The 25,768-nt window shown below is 49.5% G+C and overlaps 1 protein-coding gene across 2 annotated transcripts in view; it reads left to right on the top strand.

Annotated features, from left to right (window-relative positions):
- IQCK (IQ motif containing K) overlaps positions 1 to 24,852 on the top strand; it is a 67,623-nt gene extending 42,771 nt beyond the window's left edge. For both annotated transcript variants that reach the window (XM_066275964.1, XM_066275965.1), the window contains 2 exons: positions 9,672 to 9,783; positions 24,155 to 24,852. In XM_066275964.1, coding sequence (XP_066132061.1) covers positions 9,672 to 9,783; positions 24,155 to 24,273 — 231 coding nt within the window. In that variant the 3' untranslated portion in view covers positions 24,274 to 24,852. The remainder of the gene's footprint in view (positions 1 to 9,671; positions 9,784 to 24,154) is intronic.
- The last annotated feature ends 916 nt before the right edge of the window (positions 24,853 to 25,768 follow it).

Here is a 25,768-nt window from a genome sequence, read left to right as displayed (position 1 = left end):
CATGCAGCTGAGAAGTAGACTCCTAGCTGAACGTTATCTGCTACAAATAAATAGCGCTGAAGAAAAGACAGGAAACCGAGGGCTGGACGAGAAGAGCAGAGGCGGCTGTTGTAGAAGGTGGGCCTGGTCAAGGGTGGCCCCTCGCAGAAGACGCCCTTCGAGTCGAGATCTGAACGAGGCTCGTTCCAGGCGGAAGGACGGCGCGTGCGGAGGAGGCGGGGTGCACTTGAGAACCCAGCTGGCGCGGCTGACCGGAGCGAGCTGGCGAGGCGGGGAGGTGGTCAGGACCAGGTCCTGGGGAGGCGAAGGGGAGTTCTCCCCAGGGCGTTGAACCCGTGGACTTTGTTTTGACGGCGGGGCTTTAAGCAGAAAAGTGACATGATCCGACCTGAGGCTTCATCAGGAAACGAGTGGTCAGCCTTGCGTCCACCGTGAGTCCCCAGGGATTCCCCACCTCCCGGAGTTCACATTCCTGGAAAGTCCCTTCCCACAACGGGACCGGGGTTGGTAAGTGTGGCCAATAAATGAGGGGGAAATAGGGCGTGTCACTTCCCAGATTAGGCTATAAAAGACTCAGTTCTCATCTCCCTCTGTCTGGGGTCATTCACCCCGGGGGCAGCCAGCAGCCCTGTCACGAGCGTCCCTCCAGAGACACCACCTGGCAGAAAACACTGAGGTCTCCAGCCCTCAGAAACTGTATAAGATAATCAGTGTCTTGTCGTTTTAAGCTGCTACATTGGGGGGGGGGTGTCTTTATTTTTTATTGTGCAGCAATGGAAGGTCACACGGGCTGCTGTAGGGAGAGCAGATATCAGGAGGCTGAAAGGGAAGCAGGAAAATATTATTATAAAACCTCTGAAATTATGGCCGTGGAAATGGTATCGTCTCCATGTGGAAAATGGTTGGAAATGCATAATCCAGGCCCGCCCAGACCTCCTGAACCAGATCTAAGTAAGAGTCTGCATGCTCCAGCCTGAGAATGCTACAGCCTGGATGGCTCCAGCCCCTGCATGCTCAGGCTGGAGGTGACAGCCTGGGTAGGTCAGTCTTGTCTTACAAACCCCATGACCTTCCATAAACTAAAAAATTTTCCCCAAGCCTCAGTTCCCTTTCCTGTAAAATGGGAATAATAATGGTTCTGCCCTCCTAGGGTTATGGGCGACAGTGTAAACAGCACCCTGCGTGCCTAGCACGGAGCCTGGCGCACATGTGGTCAGGGCCTCGTCACTGCTAGCTCCGCTGACTCGATTCGATCTATGCGTCTTCTCCCTCAGCGTATATCCCTGATCTTTTCCTCTAAGTATTCCTTAATACTTTTATCTCCTGTCGAAGTCCTGTTTTTCACAATGTCCTTGAGCTAACGAGAAAGTCTACGCCCGGCACGATTCCAGCGGCCTCCCAGAACGAAGGGCCTGCTTCCTGTCATCAGCTCCCAGGCCCAGTTCTCTGGGCCATTTTCAGAGCCACCCAGGAGGCCAAAATAGGCCACAGCACTATAAATAGTGAGAGTGGGCTGCCCGGGCCCAGCTTCCCAGGACAGGACAGGCCCTGCCCCTGCCCCCTGCCCCTGCCCCCTGCCTCTGCCCTCTGCCCCCTGCCTCTGCCCCCTTGCCCCTGCCCCCTGCCCCTGCCCCCTGCCCCCTGGCCCTGTCCCCTGCCTCTGCCCCTTGCCCCTGCCCCCTGCCCCCTATCCCCTGCCCCCTGCCCCCTGCCCCTTGACCCTGCCCCCTGCCCCCCTGCCCTCTGCCCCTTAGCCCTGCCCCCTGCCCCTGCCCCTGAACACTGCCCCCTACCCCCCGCCCCCTGCCTCCCTGCCACTGCCCCCTGCCTCCCTGCCCTCTGCCCCTTAGCCCTGCCCCCTGCCCCCTGCCCCCCTGCCCTCTGCCCCTTAGCCCTGCCCCCTGCCCCCTGCCCCCCTGCCCCCTGCCCCCTGCCTGGCCCTGGAGTTGTTTAAATATGCTGCAGGTTGTATCTGCGAGTGGATTTTTCCTTACTATGCCCAGAAAATGCTTTGGCAACTTGCCAGACTGTGTGCAAAGCCCCTTTTTTTATTTGTTCAATCACAACATATCCCAAATATGTAAAAAAAAAACAAAAAGCAAAAAAAAGCTGGTCAACCTCACTGCTAGGAATAAACTGAAAACTGCGTATTAGCAGGCGGCTGCGTAATCTGAGGGTGCAGTGTGAGGTGAAATGCAGAACCCTTACGGGTGGTGACATCAGGGCTCTGAAACAAGTGCCCCTGAGCCCCCGGGCCCCCGACACCTGGTGCCGGCCAGGCTCCCAGCTTCCCTGCGGTCTTTCCCTCGAGAGGGCTGACCCGTTGCCCCTGGAGGGCCCCTGCTGAGTCTTAGTGACTCACAGCGTAGGGATGGACCACAGTTTTCGGTTTCTGTGGTTCAGTGGGTGGCTGCTGGGCTGGAGGCCGGGCCGGGCTGGAAGGCAGGCGTCTGGGGCTGAGACACTCCAGTTCTCCGCGTGCCTCTCCTCCTCCTGCACTGGGCCACGCCCGCTTTCCTACGAGATGGAAGAAACAACTCCTGGAGGGAGAGAATGGGGAGCCTCTAGCCTTCCTGAGGCCTCGACTCCGGAACTTGCCGAGGCCGACCTCGGTTCAGGAAGGGCAGGTAGCCTCCCCCGCTTCCCGAGGCCCCAGGGGGCCGTGACGTAGTGGGGGGCACAGCTGGGAGTTCTCAAGCTCTAGCTGGCACCATGGCTGCATGGGGAGCCGTTCACATACAGACTTCCGGGCTCCGGCCCCACAGTGTTTGAGACAGTAGGACAGGAGTGTGGCCTGAAAACTTGCATTTCAAAGTAGTTCTCAGGTGATGCTGAGGCTGTTAGTTTGGGGACTAGGAGAGACCATAAGTGTCCAGAGCAGTGAGTGGCTCTCAGCCTCGACTGTACATTAGACACATCTGGGCGGCTGTGGCCACATAACTGTCAGCTCTGGGCATTAAGAGTAAGGGAGAGATCAAAGCATTTTGCAGTAAGTAATATGGTCTTTGGCAGAGCAAACTTTGCTCTAATTTAACCCTATAAATCATTGGGAAAGTCACTGAATACCTTACATGCTTTTGCAACTTAATCATTTCCTGATTATCTGGGTAAAGCAAGCACCAAGAAAAGCTAGATGTGCTTTCTCTCCATCTCCAGCAACTGAGCGATTGGGGGGAAATTCCATGTATCCAAGTATGGACTGCGATGTGATACTTATCAAATTCCTACCTGCAACTACATTAATAGGTTTACTATTAAAGGGACTTAAGTTAAAATAAAGTAAGTCTCGCTTCCAGGGAGAAGGCCTTTCTGCAGCCGCCCTGGGAGGACCACCCCACCGGGAAGCAGCTGTTTCGTGAGTCACACAGACCTGCCCCCCGACCGCCCGCCAACAGCCTTCATTCTGACTTTTAAGGGTTTGCAAACGATCAACCAGCATTGACTAAGTAAGAAGCGAGACAGATGTTGGGGCAGGAAGTCTTGTCACGTTGTTTCTCCTTCAGATTCTCCTCAATGAGAGCAGGGTTTCCTAGACTTTTCCGATCATTACATCACTTGGGGCTCTTGCTAACCATGCTGACACTTGGGTCCATCTCACATGGACCGACTCGGTAATGATGAGGTAAGAAACTAGGATTCTGATGACAGCAAGTGCCCTGAGTGATCTCAATATTATCAGGTCGGTTTAGGGAATGGTGTTAACATAATAATCTTTGCTTCATACGGAGAAACGGAAGAGGCAATCAAGGAAGCTGGTGCCACAGTTCCGTCCCCACTCGAGGAGAGCGAGTTCTCATCTCCCCTCGAGGAGAACAGCAGCGGGCCCACCGGAGCAAGCCGACCAAGTCTGGCCCGTGCTTGTTCTCATGAGCAACGCTTTATTGGAACACAGCCATGCCCGTTTAAAAAATAAAATACATTTTTTTTCCCATGGCTGCTTTTGTGCTATGACAATGTTGGGTCCTGAGGAGAGGGACTCTATGACTCATTAAGTGAAAAAATTTTGTTATCTGGCCTTTAACAATAAATGAGTTTACTGATGCCTGGATAAAAGACATGACCTCAGACCTGGGGACACTTAGACTTAGGACTAAAGCCCTCAGTAAGTATGAACTCAAAAGAAATCCGTGTTTGTGGATGGAAAAGGCAGATGAATGTTCCACGTGTCTCTTCCCAGGACCAAACTGGAGTTATAACTACATTTAAGAACAATCATCCTGAAAAACCAACTTCAGACTAAGTGAAGAGCAGTCCATAACCAAGATTTCCCAGAAGAAGCCACATCAAGACGGCTAGGAAGGGCGGAGACACGGAAAGGGCCGTGCCCACATCAGGAGCCAGCGGCCGGCCGAGGGTCTGAGGGACTCTCGCCTGCAGGGAGGTTTTCCCTGAGAGGGGAGGGTCCTCGCCCCAGTATGGGAGCCCCAGCCTAGAGTACCAGAGCCAAGAGGAGGCACCCACACAGCATTAAGTGGGGAAAAGAGGCGAGGTTTCTGTCTGTGAGAAAGAGACACAGGCACCCTCTCAAAGGGTCAGCACAGAAAATCTCATTCACAGGGTTCAAACCCACAACCCTGTTTCAGGATGAAGCTCTTAACCAACGAGGTTAGGCTAGCTGGCCAGGGCCCCAGCGTTTGTTGCGAAAGATCTGAGAAGAAATCATCACGCTTACTTACAAAAAAGAAAATGGAATTCATGAGCGAGTTAGGAACTGAGGAATTCATGAGTAATTCATGAGGTCATTGAAAGAGGTTTTGCAAACATATATTTCCTTTATGTTGAAATCTACTTTTCTTGGCCTGACCCGTGGTGGCGCAGTGGGATAGAGCGTCAACCTGGAACGCTGAGGTCGCCGGTTTGAAACCCTGGACTTGCCTGGTCAAGGCACATATGGGAGTTGATGCTCCCTGCTCCTCCCCTCCTCTCTAAAAATGAGCAGGTAAATAAAAAAAGAAGAAGAAATCCACTTTTCTTAAATATAAAGTCCTTCAGTATAATCACTAATATTTGAAGTCACGGCAAAGATGCAGTGAGAACCTTGTACGGGACATCTCGCACGGGGTGGGGGGGGGTTCCACTTTGTGAGCCCAGCTGAGTCTTCCCAGCAGCTGCGGTACAGTGTGTGGCTTTCTCCGCTGCCGCTGGGACACCTCCAGAGAGCGGTCCCCAGAAGGCCGTTGTTGCTACGTTTCTATCTGTTTTGCCAAGAAGCAGGGAAGACGACTGACAGAAGAGGAATTCGGAAGTACGGGTCTGTGCAGCCTCCCTCTCCTTCCCTGCCTGCAAGCACCACCTCGCAGCAGCCCGTGCCTCTCCATCAGCTGACGGAGGCAGGAAGTTACACAGTTATAAAGTCATTCACATATTCCGTAAACTGTAAACCCTCACGAAGGGGCCTCACTTCCAATTGTATGAATCATTGACCCCTCAGCCACTCGACTCCAAGTCCTAACGGGAATGGAAGGACATAACTTTGGAGCTGAACCCAGACGAGTCTCGTTGTTTTATTCATTGATTTAAGAAACTGCTCAGGCGGTGAGAGCCTACTGCACGCCAGGCAATATCGCCCCTTGCTTTCACACCAGCCTGGTGGGAGGAAATACTTGTATTATCCCCATTTCACAGACGAGGCAATCCAGGCTCAGAGAGTTTAAGTAGCTCGCTCAAGGTTTCTCAGTCTGTAACGTGCAGGGCGGAGATTCAATGTCAGGTTTTCTCATCCGGAGTTGTCTCTCTTGACCAGCATGGCACCCTGTCTTGGCTTTCCTCGGAGTGTTGTATTAAATAATTAGGAGTGTTTGATTGGCCCATGGACATTTTTTAAATAAATTCACAACCAAATAAAAGAGCTTTCTTCCTGATCTTACTCCAAGGTCAAATGTGGAATAACGTCTATATTACTCAGAGTGTCTATCTTGGAAGGGCAGATGGACCCTGTGTGGTCATTTAAAAAGAAGTAAAAATAGAGAAGGCCTCATAAGGGAGTGTTTGTTTTCCAGGGACATTGTACCCTGTGGTATTTGCTGATTGGCACAACCACCGCCATTTAACTCGGTTTCCTAATCATGACAATAAAGACTGGAATTAGCCCAGTCCAATGGGCGCGTGCCTGCCCCCAGGGCTCACAAAAGCCTTCTCCCACGACCCAGGCTTTCCTGCTGATGAGGACCCAGCTGACGAGGCTGCTATCTCTAGCTCCCAACAATCCAGTCCAAAGAAATCGGGAGTAAAGAGTGAACGTCCCCCCCACACACACACACTAATTTCGCTCCCTCCGCGGTGGCACCCACACTCTCCGTGCCCCCTTCCCTCCAAACTTTCAGAATACACCAACTGTGGAGAAAGAGTTTGACTAGAATAACTTACGGTCAACTCGCCAATTGCAATTAGTGTTCACCTTTCTTGAGCGATTCAGAAGATCCTTTGGGTTTATTCTCATAAGGGTATTCGTTGTCACCGTGCAGAAGTGTGTGTGGGGGGGTGCACTTGGGTCCCTAATACACAGAAGCTTGTGGGAAAGCCGTGTGTAACCTATCTCCGCCCCTCAGAGGGTGTGGGCTTGCTCAGACCACAGCTGATAACCCTCCTCCCAGAGCAGAGACCTCGAGGGCACCTAATCTTATGAACAGGACACTTTAGAAAATGCAGTGAAAAGATCGATTTGTAGCTTGGAAAATGGTGGGGATTACTTCACCTCTTCTGGCATTCATAGAGGGCTGTTTGTACCCACTGACATTTGCAGAACTATACACTTTGTATCTATGCGTCATTTAAAAATATGTATCTATAAATAAATTTTATGTATTGTTGGCAGATAAAATGTATTATGCTCACTTTGTTAAAAATAGGCGCTGCCCACGTGAGGCCGTCGCCCAGGTGATATTAATGTGTGTTGAGAATCCTTGTAGCCTGGGGCTTGGTTTTGGGATTAAGCCTCTCCCACCCGTTTTGATGTGGGGCGGTACAATCCAATCATGCCTCAGAGAAGTGACTTTGTATTAGAGACTTCCCTATTTTGTATATTGGATTAAGAGTTTGTATTTCTACACTATAAAATAGGGAAGGAGCGGGAGCTTGGGCTCTTGGTTCCTGAGATTATCATTAGAAGAGAGAGCAGAGGAGAGCAGAGAAAGGCCACGTGGAGGAGGCCAGGAGGAGCAGCCAAGATGGTGGAGTGTTGAGTGAAATGCCAGTTTGTGTAGAGTTTGTATCTGGGAGAAGGAAGGAGATGGGGAACAGAGGTGAATAAGTCTGGTGAGCTAGAAACCTTTGATTCTAGGAAACTCGGATAAGTCAGTGGCTTTGTGAGCACTGAATGTGAGTGGGTTTTGGAGCCCAGTGTGTATTTTTACTTGCCCGCCAGGTGCAAGCTAGAATTAAAGATGACAGCCCATCAGTTTTTGGCTCCGCTGTTTCTTTACCGACTGTCCGAATCCAATGTGAACCTGCATGTGAATGGCCACGATGGCGGCTCCTGGCTTTACATGTATCTATAGATAAATTATATTTTTTATTTTTGAACAGAGTAGCTTTCATGTTCAGCTGGATACAGTCTTCTTTGTTTTGGAACAAACATTAATAGTTGGGGTTATTTTTTGCATTTTAAAAAATTTTATTATTCTTAAAATTTATTGTGTGAACATGGATTCAAGTGACCCAGTCAATATAACACCCTCACCCCCCAACAACATGCCCCCATTACACCCCATTTATGCCCCTCCCTCAACCTCCCTCCCCCTTCCCTCTGGGATTTGCTGTCCTGTTACCTGTATCTCTGTGTTACGTATAGATAATTTCACTAATCCCTTCACCTTCTCTGATCCCACCCCCCATCCCCCTTCCCTCTGGGATTTGCTGTCCTGTTATCTGTATCTATGTTACATATATATAATTTCACTAATCCCTTCACCTTCTCTGATCCCACCCCCTCACCCCCCTTCCCTCTGGAACTTGAAGTCCTTTGGAACTTGAAGTTATCTTTCAAAATAAAGGTGACGCACATCCAAATACATGAAACCGCTCACTTTCAGTCCTGGAGCCCTCACGAGGAGCGCCCCCCAGCCGGTGTGGCTGCGGCTGCCTGAGCCTTCGGCCGCTCCCCCCCCCCCCCCCGTGTTCTGCATCAGCCAGGCCCATCCACACACACACCCCCGGTCTTTGCACAGGCTGGAACTCCACTACCTTCTACCCCCTTCTCCCCACGGCTGACTCTAGTGCATCCTTCAAAAACGTAGCCCAGAGGTCACCTCCTCCATGAAGTATTTCTTGACTGCTCCAGACTGAGCTCAGTGCCCATTTTGTGTCTCCTGCACCCACTAATTTCCTTATTCTTACCACACTTGATTGATCTGACTCCTGCAGACCGTGTGCCTCTTACTAGACACCCTCGAGGACAGCTGGACCTGTATCCCAGCTCCGTTTCCTAGCTCTGTGACTCAGCAAGGTGCTGAGTCTCAGTCTCCTCGTCTGTAGAACGGGGATAATCAATCCTGCCTTACCGGTGATTAAAATATCTAAAACGCTTAAACAATGCCAGGGATACACGTGTTCAGTAAGTAGGAGCTATCGTAATAACAGAATAAAAGTAACAATTACAATCGCCATTAATTATCTCAGTATTCCCAATGCCTAGCACAAACCGCAGTGTGCAGTAGGCAGTCAGGAAGTTGGTGTTAAACAGAACTGTGGCTGGTACAGTGGCTGGTACATCTGAACTCTGCTGTCCAGTATGAGGCCACCAGCTACAAGTGGCTGTTGACTACTTAAAATGTGTCAGTCCAAGTTGAGATGTGCCGTAAGTATAAATACATACCGGATGGTGAAGAATTAGCATGGAAAATAGAAAGTGAGATTATCTCATAATTAATGTTTTTTATATTGACTACATGTTGAAATGATATTTTGGATCTTTTGGGGTAAATAAAATAATGCTCTTTAAAAAAAATGTCACCAGCTTGTTCTTACTTTTCACAATGAGACTGCAGGGAAATTTAAAATGAGATATGTGACTACATTATATCTTTGTGTGACATTTCCACGGGGCAGCATGGATTGAGACTGCTCTCCACCTACTGTTAGTATTCCACATCTCCACACAGCCTCATTCATGCTCAAATTCTATGTGAGTTTTAGTAGAGAGAATGCATTTAGGATGAAAAATCTTATCAGATTGGTTTGTAAGGGGTTTTCCATGCAGGGTTAACAAGCTGGGGTATAGAAAAGGGGAAAGAGGCCCTGGCCGGTTGGCTGAGTGGTAGAGCGTGGCCCGGAGTGTGGATGTCCTGGGTTCGATTCCCAGTCAGGGCACACAGGAGAAGCACCCATCTGCTTCTCCAACCCTCCCCCTCCCCTTCTCTCTCTGTCTCTCTCTCTCTCTTCTTCTCCCGCAGCCATGGCTTGATTAGTTTGAGCAAATTGGCCCTGGACGCTGAGGATGGCTCCATGGCCTCCACCTCAGGTGCTAAAATATGGCTCCATTGCTGAGCAGCAGAGCAACACCCCAGATGGGCAGAGCATTGCCCCCTAGTGGGCTTGCCACATGGATCCTGGTCAGGGCGCATGCAAGGGGTCTGTCTCTCTGCCTTCCCTCCTCTCACTATTATAATTATGAAAATTAAGTACATTGTTTTTTAAAGTGGAAAGGGGTCTAAATCTTTGTGGGGATGTTTCAGGTTCGCTGTGACCCTGAGATTCAAGAACTGCGCCAGTGGCAGAGGAAGCTGCGTGAGGACAAGCACATTCGCGAGCGGGTCAGAGTTTTCTGGGCCAAGCAGGAACAGAAAGGTTGGTGGTTCAGTGTGACTCAGAGCCTCACCTCCGGAAGTCCCGAGCTCGTGTTTCAGGGACGGGTCCCACGTGCCATTTGAATGTCGAGGCTCAGCACAACGGGTAAAGCACTGGGTTCTGGAGTCGACCAGAGAGATGGTCATGGAATTCTTGCACTTCTATCTGTGTGACGCCGATCTAGTCCCACGTGCAGAGGGGGACAAACACAAGCACCTGTCTGTGTGGTTGGTTCAGGGTTACAAGAGAGGGTCTTTAGAACAGGTGCCGGCACAGAGTCCCCGTGGTCAGTATTGTTCAAACACCTGTGTGCTCTGAAACAACGTCAGGTGAGACTCTCGGCTCCTGGGGGCTCTGTGCAGGGGCCGTGTTTGTCTCTCTCGTCTGGGTGTGCCCAGGCCTGGCAGAGAGCCTGGCATGCAGCAGGCGGTCAGTGCCAATTTGGTGGATGGATCCCTGGGCTTTACTTGACCAGATGAAGAAATAGAGACCCAGGAAGGTCGAGGGACTTGCCCAAGGTCCCACAGTGGGTGGAGGACCCCGGGCGGGGCTCCTTTCTCTGTTCAGTGGCCTGACACACCTCCGAAGGGGAGACACAGAGAGGGAGGACCTCTCTTGGGTTCACCCCTCAGAACCAAACCCCAGGAATCGCCTGAACCTGCACGTCGCTCATCTGATTTCTTACGACCTGGGCTTTGGGTTCTTGCTGTGTGTGTTTGTGTTGACTGAAGCCCCCGGGGTAGGAGCGAGGGACAGCCTACTGCCACCAAGTGTCCCCTCAGGTGTCACCAAACTGAATCGTTTGTTAAACTCGTGCCCTACAGAGTCCTTCCAGCTTTACACCTTATGAATCTGGGTAGCAAGGAGGTGTAGAAAATAAATCCGCCCAGCCGAGGTGATGCCATAATCAGACCCCACAGTTCTCTGGTGAAGCGCTTTGAAAATGAATGGTCAATATATGCTAATCCTTCTCTAGATTTTCAATGAAAAAAAAAAAAAACAGAGTAATTGCAAATAAAAATGGTGTTTTGACTTAGTCTAAAAAGCCCATGAACCCATCTACCCATCTGTGTACAAAGCCAGCAAAGAAACCTATTTCTTCAGGGGGTGCCACGCTGTTCTTGTTGTGCTCTGGTATTTATAACATGAATACACTTGGCCAAGTTCATTTCTCTGAGCAACCTTGTTGCAGACAGGAGGTCTGAGGGAGAGTAGCGTCAGCTGTCAGGGTAGAATCACAGTCATTTATAACCGGTCTCATGTTACTCTGAGTCAGAAGCCGTCCCAAACAGGATTTTCTTCCAGGGCAGACACTAGGTGGAGTTATCCCTGAGTCTCCATCCATCGGGACAGTTGCAGGAACAATTTTAAAATGTCTGTGACAAGATCTCAGCCCATATAATCCCAAAGAACATGCCTAAGACATTTTTGAGATGTGGTCAAACATCCCTTCTCGATTAACAGCATATTTTTAGCTTCGTATAGTCAGTAATAGTTTTTAAATGGGCTTTGTAACTAAATATCCATATTTTATTTGGAAATCTAGTGTGGGTAGGAAGAAAGAAACCACAGAAATTGTTCCCATAACATATATACATCTGTTCATTCTTTATAGGTGTACAAGTACTCTTTTTTATTTTTATTTTATTTTATTTTTTGACAGAGACAGGGAGAGAGTCAGAGAGAAGGACAGAGAGGAACAGACAGACAGGAAGGGAGAGAGATGAGAAGCATCAATTCTTCGTTGCAGCTCCTTGGTTGTTCATTGATTGCTTTCTCATATGTGCCTTGATGGGGGTGGGGGGAGCCTACAGCAAAGTGAATGACCCCGTGCTCAAGCCAGCGACCTTGGGCTCAAGCCAGCGACCTTGGGCTCAAGCCAGCCACCTCAGGGTCTCGAACCTGGGTCCTTCATGTCTCAGTCCAACGCTCTATCCACTGCGCCACCACCTGGTCAGGCATGTACAAGTACTCTTTAAATGACTTTATCATTTCTTGGTATTTTAAATAAAGGGAGTGAAGGTGGTTTATCTGTCAAAGGAAATAAATAATTTACTTTTAGTTCTTTACCTATTTATTTTCTATCTCCTTTTCAGAGCGGTTTGTAGTAGCTTATAGAAACTCATCTAACATGGTTTTTTAGTAAATGTGGTAATTATGTTAAGGAAAAAATTAAGAGTAGGGAAAAAAAATAAAGCCACTACATGTAGTAAGCAAAATACTCCAAAGCCTACAAGTGGTAGATTTCTTAGAGACCAAGCAGGAGCTAGAGTCTGTAACACGATGCATGGCGTCCACAACAACAAAGAAAATAAGCCAGTTATTCGGGATACAGTTGGCCTTTCCCTAATCCACTATTCAGCGTGAATAATGACTTCAGAAATGTTTCTGCTATAAATAGAAATCCTGCTCTGAGCTTCCTAGAAGCCACAGCCACGAAGGAAGCACACTTCTTCTTGAGCTGACTTTTCCCGCATGAAGAGGATGCCCGCATCCCAAGGAGCAGAAGCCCACGTTCTAGGCTGAAGGCCTTCCCTCTCACCCCACGGGGATCTGTCACACGGTCAGGCCGGTGGCCGAGGCCGGGCAGGTCCACACTGGATCGGGGCAGACGGTAGAGGAACCGCGGAGCCGGAAAGCGCTGGGCCGTTCCCGTCAGTCTTGCAACGACGCAAGAGCAAAGAAGCAGGTGGAAACCACTTCTCAGGGAAGCCAGCAGCAAAAGGGCCCCTCACGGCGACGGGCAGGTGGTCCACACGTGGCCCTCCATCCTGGGGGCAAGCCCCCGCAGCCTCACGTAGACGACACACACGTGGCCCTGCCTTGTGCTCACGCACTCGTCAGGCGAAGTGCGAGCCAGCGAGCCCAACACGGCTGTTGTCCCAGCACGCGCCCAAGGGCGACTCTCTCTGAAATACAAGCTGGAGCTCAGAGGGGGCTAAGCACTGGGACATCGTCGCTGCCCTGTGGCGTCCCCCCCTGCCGACACCATTGCCGAACCCTTAGTTGCCAGATCTTGCACGTCTGCAGAGACCTGTGACCTTCAGAAAAGCTCTTAATTTATTGAGCGCCAAACAACACCCATGACGCATTCGATGAGTATAGACTATTGTTCCTCCCATCTTTCAGGGGAGGAGACTGGGTCTCAGAGGGTCAGTCCTTGTCTGTGTCACCCAGCTGCTGAGTGGCAGAGCTGAGGAAATGTCGAACTTGCCGCAACGTTTGACTGACCATGTCCGCACAGACCTTCAGTCCGTCTGTGAGCAGAAGGCTCGGGGGGAGGACTGGAGTTCACATTCTCTGAAAGTGAACCCGGGGTTCAGTGCAGAAATGGGGGCTGCACAGGAAGGACCCTGCTTCCTCCCAGGCGATGCTCAGTGTGAGAAGCCAGACAGACGACCACGCCGTTATGATTTCACCCCCAGGAAACGCCGCGCTGGGGGGACGTGGGTGGTCCCAGCTTCAGGACACGGGGTTTCTTTTGAGGCTGATGAAAGTGTTGTAAAACTTGATTGTGGTGATGGCTGTACCTGCCTGTGAATACACTGAAAGTCATTAAAATACATAGGTAATGAAGTCATTAAAGTATGTATGTAATAAAATCATTATTATGGCATGTGAGTTATAACTTGACAGAGCTGTTATAAAACTCATAAAAATGAAGGCACAGACAAATGACCTCATACTCAGTAAGGTAAATACTACCCAAAACTAGGAAATAAGTACTGGAAGGGATGTGGAGAAACTGGAACCCTTGTGCACTGTTGCTAGTAAGAATGTAAAAGTGTGCAGATAAACAGTCTCCTTACAGAATTAAAAATGAAATTACCATCTGATCCATCAACTCCACTTTGAGTGTATACTCACACACAAAAGCAAGTATATAGTACCTGTGTGTGTGTGTGTGTGTGTGTGTGTGTGTGTGTGTGTGTGACAGAGACTCAGAGAGAGGGACAGATAGGGGCAGACAGGCAGGAAGGGAGAGAGATGAGAAGCATCAATTCTTCACCGTGGTACCTTAGTTGTTCACTGATTGCTTTCTCATATGTGCCTTGACCAGGGGAGCTACAGCAGACCGAGTGACCCCTTGCTCAAGCCAGCGACCTTGGGCTCAAGCTGGTGAACCTTGCTCAAACCAGATGAGCCCGCGCTTAAGCTGGTGATCTTGGGGTTTTGAACTTGTATCCTCCGCGTCCCAGTCCCATGCTCTATCCACTGCGCCACCGCCTGGTCAGGCACAAGTGTATATGTTCATAGTCGCAGAAAAGGTGCAATTAATCCAAATGTCCATTGGTGGATGAAAAGATCCCCTCCCCAAATCATCCAGCTTGGTCAACACTCTATGGACAAGGTCCGTCTAAAGTAAACAGAACTGTTTCCAAGCAAGCGGACGAAGAAACAACGGGAAAAATATAGGTGTATACATAACATATAAATGGACAAAGAGAAAAGGTCTCCTGAATGCTAATAGTGATTATCTCTAAGTGGTAGTCATAGAGGCAATGGATAGGTTGATTGATTTCTGCCTGTTTCGTTTTCTAAAAGAAAAACACAGGTGACTATTTTCTGTTTTCTAAACGTTCACGGTGTGCTCACTAGGAGGCCGGCAGGAAGCCCAGTTCTAAGGGCTTCCCTGGCAGTCACTCATTCTCCACTGCAGCCCTTGGAAGTGAGTCTCCATTCTGTAGATGGAGAAACAGAGGCACAGAGAGGATGAAGAATGTACCTAGGCCCACACAGCAAGGACGTCGCAGAATCAGGGGGCTCAGCTCCAGAAGCCCGACCTCTTCTCTACTTCATTCTGCTGCAATGCACTAATGTTATTTATGGAGTTAAAATGCAGGGGAGGCATCGACTGGTGTTGGATTTCCTAAGAAACCAGTCAAGATTCAACCTCTGATTAAGTTTCGGGGGAGGAGGGGGTGTTGCCCGTGTTCCCTTAAAGCCGTTAGCCTGTTTTAAAGGGCGATGGTCCCACCTGTCTAATGGTCCTGCCTTCTCTCCATTGACTCATGGCATTTACCCTCAGGGTCTAAATATAGGATCCGAGCAGCTGAAGATTCTTGCCAACTTTCAGATTCAACTCTCATTAGCCCAGGACCTAGACATTTTGAAGGTGTAGACAGATGGAGCTTGACATTAAAGACAGACTGATTCCTTTTAAAATAATTTAAAAATCGTCCCTTTGTCCAAGTAATACATTGTCATTATGAAAATACAGAAAGGTGTCAGGAGAGCAACCCAGCATGTTGTCACCGACAATACTTCGGTGTCTAGGAAGGCTTTTACAAAGCGCCTCATTTGGACTCATCTGCGTAGGAGGGAGGGGAGGGAGATGGGGTCATTTGCATATGTGCGGCTGTTTTGGGGTGCACTGGAGTTCCCCTCATTTGCTTTTCGTGGCATCTAGAGACTTGTCACTTAAGAAGTTTCAAAGGGACATTTGAAGACGGCCAGGGTGAGCAGCTAATACTGGCAGAAAGAGTCCTGGGCATGGAGCCCAAAGAGTCACATTCAGACCTCGCTTGGAAGCTTCCTAGGTGTGTGTCTTTGAACGAGGCACTTAACCTTCCTGATCTTCCACTGTTCTACAAGCCCAGTTGAGAGACCAGGTTATCTGAGTGTGAAAGACTTGAGCTAAAAATGCTCATCTACAAATGCTCACTGGCTGTGTGACCTTGAGCAGTTCCTTAACCTCTCTGTGCTTCCATTCCACCATCTGTGCAATGGAAACCGTTAACATCACTGACTCCCACGGAGACCCACAGGAAACAATGTGTGTGATGTGCCTGGTCCAGTGCCTCACACACATTAGGTGCTCAGTGATGATGGACGGCTGCTATAAAGCATACACTTTTTACATCATATTTTTCCTTCTTGTGGATGGTGAACTCAATTCATGGGTTGCCGGAAGCATTTTAAAAGTGAAAGAGAGATAGAAAATAATCAGGATGTGTTTCTTGTGTAATAAGGATGACGCTAACAGTGAAGTTTTTGTTTCAGGTGTGTGTGAGTTTGTATACTGTGTGAGAAGTGTAAACTGTACTTCATCTCAGAGGTGACAGTTTAGAGATATGGAAACCTCTGGATTAGATCAGGGTATAAACTTGGATCCTACGATCTTAGATTTTACTTGACTTTGTCAAGGAGGTAGCTCTAGGAAATAGCAGTATTAAATGCATTTTCTGTATAAAAATGTGGTTTGGATCAGACTCCATTAAATCTTTTTTAAAAATAAATCCCCACATGAGAAAGGTTATTGAGCAGGTCACGCAAGGAAGAATGTTACTTCCCCTGAGAAAAGAGCTGGCTTCTTCCTCGACTTTCTCTCTGTCCCGCCTGCCAGGAACCCCCGAGTCAACTTAAAGTCCGTTTATAGCCACCTCTTCACTCTTCCGGTTACTGCGTCTACATTCTCCATTTCTCTTCAGACTTGGTGTTCTTTTTCTCTATTTTTATTACCTATATTTTGTTGTATAATGATCTCAAATTCTCTTGGGGAAGAAGAAAGCTATAAGTACATTAGGGAAGAAAACAGGTATTTATATTATTTGCAACCCAGAGGTTGTGAGTCTCACGCGGGATAATAATAAATAAGAAAGAACACTGACCACGGAGAGGCCCGACCCAAAGGGACCTGTCATCAGGGCGCCTCTAACTCAGCGCAGTTGTGAGTTTTATCAGCTTCGTGGAAAAGGAGACTCATGCTTGGCATTTTGTTTTCACAGAATTTTTAAAAACTAAGTTTCTTCTTAACTAATTTATAAAAGTATCATTTGCTTGTTGTGGAAAATTGAACAGACACTCTTTGGTGGATTTTTGTGTATCTCAGTTCACGTATTTAAATATCAGGATTACCCCGCACAGCCTGACCTGAGGTGGCGTGGTGGGTAAAGCGTCAGCCTGGAATGGTGAAGTCACCGGTTCGAAACCCTGGGCCCGCCCGCCTGGTCACAGCACACAACAAGCATTCAGTGAACAACTCACTACGAATTGATACTTCTTGCTCCTCCCCCCCTCCTCTCTCTGTAAAATCAATAAATAAAATCTTAAAAAAAAAAAAAAATTACCCTGTGCGGTGAGATCCACAAGGAGCCCAACGTCATAGGTGAAGAAGCTAGTTTTCTTTTCTTTTCTTTTTAAGATTTTATTTACTGATTTTTAGAGAGGAAGGAGAGAGAGAGTGAGAGAAAAGGGGGTGGGGAGGAGTGGGAAGCATCAGCCCGCAGTGTAGTTGCTTCCCCTCCGTGCCTTGACCGGGCCAGCCCCGGGCTTCGAACCAGAGACCTCAGCGTTCCAGGCTGAAGGTTACGCCCACGGCGCCGCCACAGGTCAGGCAGGCAGCAAGTGTTGAGGTCAGCAACGGACGGACGGACGGGACCACGGGCGTGGCTGGAAGTTAGTGGTGGGACCCGGAAGCAAACGCCCGCCTCCCTGACACTGAAATCTGGGCGTTCCCACTGAAAGGCAGCCGGCTTTCTGTCGCTGGAAACGACGTCCATCCTTTTCACAAGCCTGGAGGCTGAGAGAGGGCTTGGGGCTTACGAAGGAAGGAAGCCGGAGTAAGGTTTCACTCATCGATTCAACAAAGACTGACTGAGCACCCGCTCTGGGTGTGGGACCAGCCTTACCAGGTGCTGGAGATAGTGGAGACCATTAGCCTGTATACCTTGCTCTGCTGGGACCTTGGAGTCGGGCAGGAGAGGAGACGCTACCCCAGCAATCACAAGAGCACACGATGACAGACTCTGAGGAGTGCTTCGTAGACGTGCAGGGCACCCCAGGACTGTACTGAGACAGGCTCCCCTAACCTGAGGCCAGCAGCGAGCTAGGTGCTAACCGGTATGAGCAGCAGCCAGGGCGGGGTCCTGAGCGGGGAAGAGGAACTGGAGGAAACGGGAGTGATGAAGGTTGGACAGGAGGTGAGAGCGGAGCCAGGACAAAGCTGTGGCCTCCGGGCCTCCTTCAGGACCGTGGCCTCAACCCTTAGAGCAGCGAGCATCCTTTAGAGCAGTGCTGGTCACCCTGGTCCCTCCCGCCCACTGGTGCTGGTCACCCTGGTCCCTCCCGCCCACTGGTGGGTGTTCCAGCTTTCATGGTGGGTAGTAGCGGAGCAACCACACTATAAATAAAAAGATAGATTTCACTATAGTAAGTTGTTTTATCAAGATTGATTCTGCCAAACTTAGCAAAAATCCGACATAAAATCCTTGGTAATTATTATTATATGCTTTAACTTACTGTAACTCTGCTTTATAAATTTTATAAAGTAAAGTTACTTTTCTACTTTATAAATCACCATGACTGTGGAACCGGTGGGTGGTTAGAAAATTTTACTGCTACCAGAGACACAGAAGTGGGCGGTAGGTATAAAAAGGTTGACTGCCCCGATCTAGAGGGTTGTAGCCGGGAGCTGGCAGCGTCCGCCAGGCTTTATAGAAAGACAAGGTGTCTGCGGGTGGGGAGGGGTCGGATGACTCTGTGGGAGGGAACGGATGGTAGTGGTGATGGACTGAGGAAACATTTACGGGATAAAGATGACATGGGTGAGGTGAGTCCTGTTTTCTAAGAAGTGGTTTTGTTTGCAGGTATGTTTCTCCCTAAGTTAGCGGTTGAAAATATCCCTGTTCTACTTCCAGTATTCCAGGAAGCTTCCTGTTAGAGATACGTGTGTGGTTTAAACTTGGGATGTTACTTCCCTTCCCCTTCTTTTAATATTTGATAACGTTTGGTCTCTTAGTTCTTGGGGTTTCTTGATTTGAGCCCCGTCTGGATTCAAGATCAGGAGTGAATACCACCCCATTCCTCAGCACAGATTGAAATGGTTTCTCAATTAGTTATACACTTGTTACAGGAGCCATTTCAAAATAAACTGGAGGGTTTTTTTGTTGTTGTTGTTGTTGTTTTTCCATTTAACTTGCAGGCGGCATTTGATGTACCGAGGCTCTGCCAGTCTGAACTGGATGAGAGCTGTTTATACCCACAGCTCATGCGAGATGCCTTGGATATTTCTAAAGGTCCCTGGCGGCGGCAGCAGCTGGGAATGCAGAGAGAAAAAAAAAAAGTCCTAAGACATGACACGGCTCGCCTGTGTTCATTCACAGCCCTGACTTACCCGGCTTTTGAAGACAAGATTTAGAAGGGCGTCCTCGTGGACGGTAGCTGCTTAAACCGCTGTGCTGAAACTCCAGCCTGGTACAAGTTGGCTAGCTGTGCTAGGGAGCTGCCCTTATCAGCTGGGATGCTGCAGGAGCTACTAGTAACTATATAAACACATACAGATATCACGGAAACCTTGCCCGCAGTATTAGAAGAATATTTGTTTCAATGTTTGATTAAATGTAGCCTCTTCACCTGTTCTCCTAGGGTCACCCGCGCTCCTTGTATTAATATAATGATTTTGCTGAGCATCTACTACGTGCCAGGCAGCGGGTTACTACCTCACCTCATTTCATCCTGGCCCTCTGCTGAGCGGGTCGCCTTTCTGTCCCCGTGGTGCAGATCAAGGAGCTCAGGTTTGGACAGGTGGAGAGACTTGCTCCAGTGCCCGCTGGTCGGTCAGTGACTGTGGGATTCCGAACCAGACCGCTCTGAACCGCTCTGGGGACCTGCTGCACACTTTGCTTCAGCGGCTTCCTGCCCTCTCAGTTTTCCTTTTATTAAGTGTCTTTTTTTTTTTTTCCTTCCTATTAATCAAGATCCTTTCCGGGTTCAAAGCTTGATAATCCCCGGGATGTTGTGTCAATGTAACCCATGTCGCTTCCGGCACCCAGCGTTCCTGTGGAAAAACCCTGCCTTCAAGAAGACTTGGCGAGCTGACTTTAGTAACATTGTTTAGAAGCCAACAACAGAAACCATAATGACTGCACCTTCGGGACTGTCAGAGTTGTCTTAATAATGCCTGGTGTGTGGCTCCCAGATTGGTTCAACTTTCCTCAAAATAAAGTCGCAACCCAACATCCGGCTCTGTCAAGAAAGGGAGCTTTACTCACCGGGCTTCTGACATTTACCCTCACATGTCAACATGTATTTTATTTTAGAAAGGAACTCTCCATGCTTTGTTCTCCACTCCATCACCACCTGCCCGCCTGGAACAGGAAGGGATGGGGGCCACCAGGCGGAGGAGGGAGGCTCATAGCATACGGGGCCCTTCTCCTCACAGCGTCGCATCTTCTGTAATTCAAGCCGGAGGGCTGGCACCTCTCTCTCCGGGCTTTTCTGCCCTCTCAGCGCCTGTGGAACTGGCCGGGCACCAGCCTGCCGAGGAGACAAGGACAGCACAGGGGCGGGAGGCCACGGCCTGGATGGTGTTGGAGGCCAACCACAGGGATGCCTGTCCGCTCGGGGAAACCAGGTTGTCTTATCCATCCTGCCGGCTGCCTCCTCCTTGGCTCCCTTCCTCCTGGGTACCCACCTGTGCAGGGCTCTGTTCTGCCAAGACCGGGGCCAAGCCACTAAGGAGAAACTGCATTGCTTTAACAGTTTTTTAGCAAATTATATATATATTATATATATATTATATATATATATTATACATATAATTTATATATATATAATATATAATATAATATTATAGTGTTATATAAATATATGTATAAACACACACAATATGTATATATTTGATAGAACAGGAGGACACAGGAACATCATCTTTACACTGCCCTGAGACAATCACTTTGAACTTTTAGCGACATCTCTGGGTGATACTTCTGTATCTTTAACAGATAGATATGCTTTTAGACACATTAGCTACCAATTTTCCTGCTATGACAGCTGAGAATTAGCTCACTTACGTCCCCTCTCCATCCTCCCAAAGCAGTTCAATTGCTCTTTTTTTTTCAAATTGATTTTTGGGTGGGGGGTGGGGGGGATGAAAGAGGGAAAGTGAGAAAGAGGGGGGAGAAGCAGGAAGCATTTACTTGCAGTAGCTGCTTCCTGTATGTGCCTTGACTGGGCAAGCCCAGGGATTTGAACCGGTGACCTCAGCGTTCCAGGTCAGCACCTTCTCCACTGCGCCACCACGGGTCAGGCAGATTCCTTTGTTGGTTGACTCTATAGTTTCTAGTATATTGCCCTGTGGACTTCTTTATATCACAACGGTGACTAGAACACACAAGTATGAAGCACTCATGTGACCACCATCCCAGTTAAAAAAAGTAGAGCGCTGTCTCTCCCCCATAAAGTCACTCACCTTTTGTGACCATGGGTCTTTGCTTTTCTTCAGCCTCCTTTTAGTTTTTAGATGCATCCCTCCACGATTGGATTTGCCCGAAATAGCGCCACGCGGTAGGTGCCATTCCCCGCTCTGCACCTGTCCATCAACCTCGGTGAACTTATCTAAACAGACATGTGTAGCAGTGGTCCACCCACGGCCACTGCTGTGTGCTCACAATTCAGGCTGACCACCGTGTATGTATCCAGTTAGCTGCCAATAGGCATCTCGTTTACTTCCTGTGTTCTGCTGGACGTCCTAGCTCACACCGCCCAGTGCACGTAGGCAGGGGTTTTTCTCCGGGGGACAGATACGGGAATAAAATGTCCACACTGGGGGGGGGGGGGCGTGTGTCCTTGGATTCACTGGACAATGCCAGTTTTCTAGTGTGACCACACCAGTGGACGTTTCCCAACCTCAGAGATTCTGACTTGATTGGCCAGGGTGGGGCTGGGCACTGGGGAAATTCCATCGTGGGGTTCCATCAAGTCTAGTCGTCTCTCGACTGTACAGTTTGTGGGAAGTTCTTAGCACCTTTTCTCTGCTTTCCCAGGAGAGGTCAGCGTGTGGGCGCTAGGTGAGAAACATTATCAAGGCAGAGACAGGAGTTGGTTAAAATACGGAGACAAAGACATTCAGGAGAATTCATCCTTCAGGCCGGGTTGAAGAGCTAGAAAACACAAGGGCTGGGAATCTCTCCCGGGAGCCTGCCTTCCCTTCACGCCTGTGCTCCTGCGTGTCTGTCTGCCACTTGCAGGCCCGAGAGAATGCCACTCAAATAGCTTACACTTTGAGACACTGATAATCTCCTGAACCACTCCGAAGGTGCTTAGCGTTCTGTTTCTTTAAAGGAACTCCAACCTCGGTTTGAGCTTCTCAACCCTGGCTGAAGTTAGCAACACGGGACAGCTTTGAATCAATACTGATGCCCGGGCCTCAGAGCTGTTACGTGGGAACATCTAGGGTGAAACCCAGGCACCAATATGCTTAAGGAACTACCCAGATGGTCTTTATTCTATTATTTGAGAGAGAGGGAGGGAGGGAGAGAGAGACAGGAACATCGAGGTGCTCCTGTGTGTGCCCTGACTGGGGATCGAACCCACAACCTCTCTGCTGCAGGATGGTGCTCCAACCAACCCAGCCGTCCAGCCAGGGCTTAATTTTTATTTTATTTTATTTTGTTTATTGTTTCTTGGAGAGACAGAGAGAGGAAGAGAGAGGGTGAGGGAGAAGGCAAGCATGTGTTCTGTTGTTCTGCTCAGTTGTGCATTCATTGGTTGCTTCCTGTGTGTGCCTTGACCGGGGATTGAACCCATAACCATGTCATTTTGGGACGACATGCTCTAATTGACTGAGCTAACGAGCCAGGGCCCCGGTGATTCTTAAATGCAGCCATGGATAGAGAACCAGTGGTCAGGAGTCTCACACTTGAACCTGCACCCATCACAATGACCAGGAGGGCTTGTTAGACACACAGGTGGGCTCCACGGGCAGCTTCTGACTCTGTGGGTCTGGGATGGGGCCCCTGAATTTGCACTTCTAACAGGCCCCCCAACCACACCTGTGGTTACCCTGTATGCTGCCCGGGGGGACCGGAGCAGCCGCGCTGAGCTGCTCCATCTGGCTGCGTGCTTCCTCCCTCCTCTGCATCACGCCCTCAGCCTGGTCGCTGGGGACTGGCAGATGCCACAGCTCGGGAATCCGTCTCCCTCAGCCGCTCAAGAACACCCCCAACCACATCACGGTCGGAGGGGACAGGGGGAGCACTAACTGTGGACAGTGTGTCGGGTCTGGGAAGGACGGTTAACTGTCATCACCCAGAGGGTCTTCATTGTGATGACCCATGTGGCTTCCAAAGACGGGGCACAAACAGGCACACACACTGAAAAGTGTTGTTTTAAATGTTCCCATGATCACAGGCTCCAAGGATTGAAAATATTTTTTCTGGTTTGAGTTATTAATAGTGATTAGTCGCTAAATAAATACCTTATAAGTTTTGATAGTTATTAAAACAGAAGATAGTTATTAAATGGAGACGCCATTTCACATTCCCTGTTTGGCACCTGGGGTTTTTACACGCTGGGAAGGGGCAGGTGGGGAGGTGGGCCAGGGGCCAGTGTAAATCCTGCAGCCACAAGTCCACACGGAGCCGCTGAAGGTCTGGAAGTCGACTTTCTTGGAATGAGCCATGTCCCAGAACCCTTGGGGCAGGGGTCTTTGTGTAGCCGGAGTTAGAGACTGCTGGCCGGGGCTGAGGGCAGCCTGCAGGCCACCTCCTCCCGGAAGTGCTGGGCTCCCTGGGACGGTGACCTCACTGCACCCTGGGCAGGGGCCTGGCCAGTGAGTGCCCTTGCTGGGAGGGCAGGACAGTCCAGGAGAGCGGGCTGGACCTGAAACATCTGTACCACACGGCAGACACCAGCTTTCTGTTTGAACAGTGCTCTCCACGAAACAACCGGAGCCGTGACCTTGCTCAGAATAACCCTTTAAGGCACTAACATCTGGGCCGGCACCTGGACACCAGCAGCAAAGACATTAAAAAAAAAAAAAAAAAAAAAAAAAGAGCATCTTTTCCAAAAGGACCCCCCTCCCCCTCCCACCAGCCAACTGGGTTTTTGCAGTTTGGGGGGAGGGGCTGTCATCCGTGGGGACAGTTTTCCTCACAAACAGTGCCAGGCTGTGTTCTGTTAACCTTCCTGTTTGGCTGATCCAGGAAGTCACCAGGATCACATTTGTGTCCAGACCTTGAAAGAGTAAAAAAGATTCTCCTCTGACCTTGTATTGACCCCACTGCTCTCCTGAGTTTTAAATTTTGGAGGGGGGGGTTGGAGGAAGGGACTGGTGAACGGTGACAGACAGGGTTGGGTCAAGGGTCTGGAATCCGCCGTCTCCGGCAAAGCCCACCAGCACAGCACACTCGCACCTCCTTCTGAGCTGAGTGGCCGTGGACACCACCAGGCGTGGTCTGGAAGCTCCAGGTGCCACCGCTGGAGCACAGAGGCCCTGTGTTCTTCCCCAGGGACCCGAGGGCCAGAACCACATCCACGGTGGCTCTGCTACAACTAGCCTTCTGCACACACCAGCCTGCTTGGTTTCCACATGACAGGTCTGCCCAGGTATGTAAGGTAATCCTGACTTTCTCTTTTGCTTTATTTGCAGTAAAATCTAAAATGGAGGAGGAGGAAGAGGAGGAGGAGAAGGAGAAGGAGGAGGAGAAGGAGGAGAAGGAGGAGGAGGAGGAGGAGGAAGAGGCTGTAGCGAACATGGCCGCACCTTAACCGCTGCTGGCATCCTCCCTTCCGAGCACCAACGACCCATTCAAGCAAAATCTCCAAATGACGCTTCCCGTACTGTTATTTTCTTTAATGACTAGATTTCGTCCCTGTGAGTCCAGAACCTTTTCCACGTAAGGTAGGGTTGGTGGCAAACATCCTGAGTGCGAACAGCTCTGAAGTGACTCTAGTAAGAATGTATGAGACTCAACTTTCCACGGTAACCCTAAATTCTGTGCTCTCCTCCGTACATTTGTTCCGTGCTTGCTTCAGGAATATTCTATACCAGCCGCGACTAAGATGCACAGTGAGTGCTGGTTCCAGATGAAGAGTCCCGGTTACCAGCCTCCCACCTTCGCCCGCTTTTAAAAAAAAGAGCCATATTTAAATTTAAGTCCCAAACCTCTGCAGCGGGCTCTAAGTTTATCTGGGGCATACTATTCATAAAAAAGACACGACAGTCTGTAACCGTTTCCAGAGGAAGCTGACCTTGACTCGTACAGCTCCGCCAACAAGATGGGTCACTTACACCCAGACGAGGGCAACAAAGGGTTTTTGTTTTTTTAGGTCCCAAAATGTAGCAAGCTCCCCGTCATTTGTCCTGTGGCTGGTTCCCTGTTAAATGGGAATCCCCCCCCGCCCCCCCCCCTTCTAAAAGACAGACTCGGCCTCCAGGCAGGTCGGAAAGCCTGGTGCTAGGACTGACCAGCTTCCACACATCTTAAGTAAATAGGAAAGCCTTTATTTTTTATGTTAAGAAGAACAGCATTTGGAAAATAAAACCCATCTGCCTATGCTTTACAATCTGCAGTTATTTGTTGTATACAGTCCTGTAGAGTCCACGGTGATTGTCTTGAAAATCTTTTTAATGATTTCTTTTCCTATAAGTATGCAACAGTCAGCCAGGGGAAGAGGAAGGTACATTATAAAACGCACATTAATACATTTAATAAATACATATTATCTATCAAAAACGAGCCTTAGCTCTTTATCGATTAATAAAAAGCACCTGCAGGGAATTCCTGTAAGCTGGTAGAATCATGGCGTCCTTGGATTACAAAAGCCACACAGTGCTCCCTTTCAGTTGGGGTTCAACGCGGCGCTGGCTAATGGGGAGGAGGACCCCCCCTCCCGACATCCACATCTGGCTGGTGGGCGCTGACAGAATCCGAGCTAGAAGCACGGGGTCCCCCGGTCCCAACAGCAGGAGCTGGACCCCCGGGAGACGCGCACGAGCGCCCAGTTTGCGGGTCAGTCTCCAGGGCGGTTCCCTCCCCTCCCCTCCCCCATCTCCAGGGCAGAAGTCCAGCGTCTAATGACCGACTGTCTCTCATTAAAAGGGGGGACACTAGTGGCTCGTATAGTCCAAAGGTGATTTTGATAAGCGGACACAGAAGGACTTGTGCTTACAATCAGGTGTTTTGTTTTGTTTTGAATCACAGAAGCTTCCCTTTCCGGGTTTTCTCCCCTAAAGAAATCTTGTTGGCATAAGCAGAAGTGC

This window comes from Saccopteryx bilineata, chromosome 4 (assembly GCF_036850765.1).
Source record: "Saccopteryx bilineata isolate mSacBil1 chromosome 4, mSacBil1_pri_phased_curated, whole genome shotgun sequence".
Classification (NCBI taxonomy): Eukaryota; Metazoa; Chordata; class Mammalia; order Chiroptera; family Emballonuridae; genus Saccopteryx; species Saccopteryx bilineata.
Note: the sequence above shows the minus strand (reverse complement) of the source record. Positions and strands in the feature narration are given on the sequence as shown.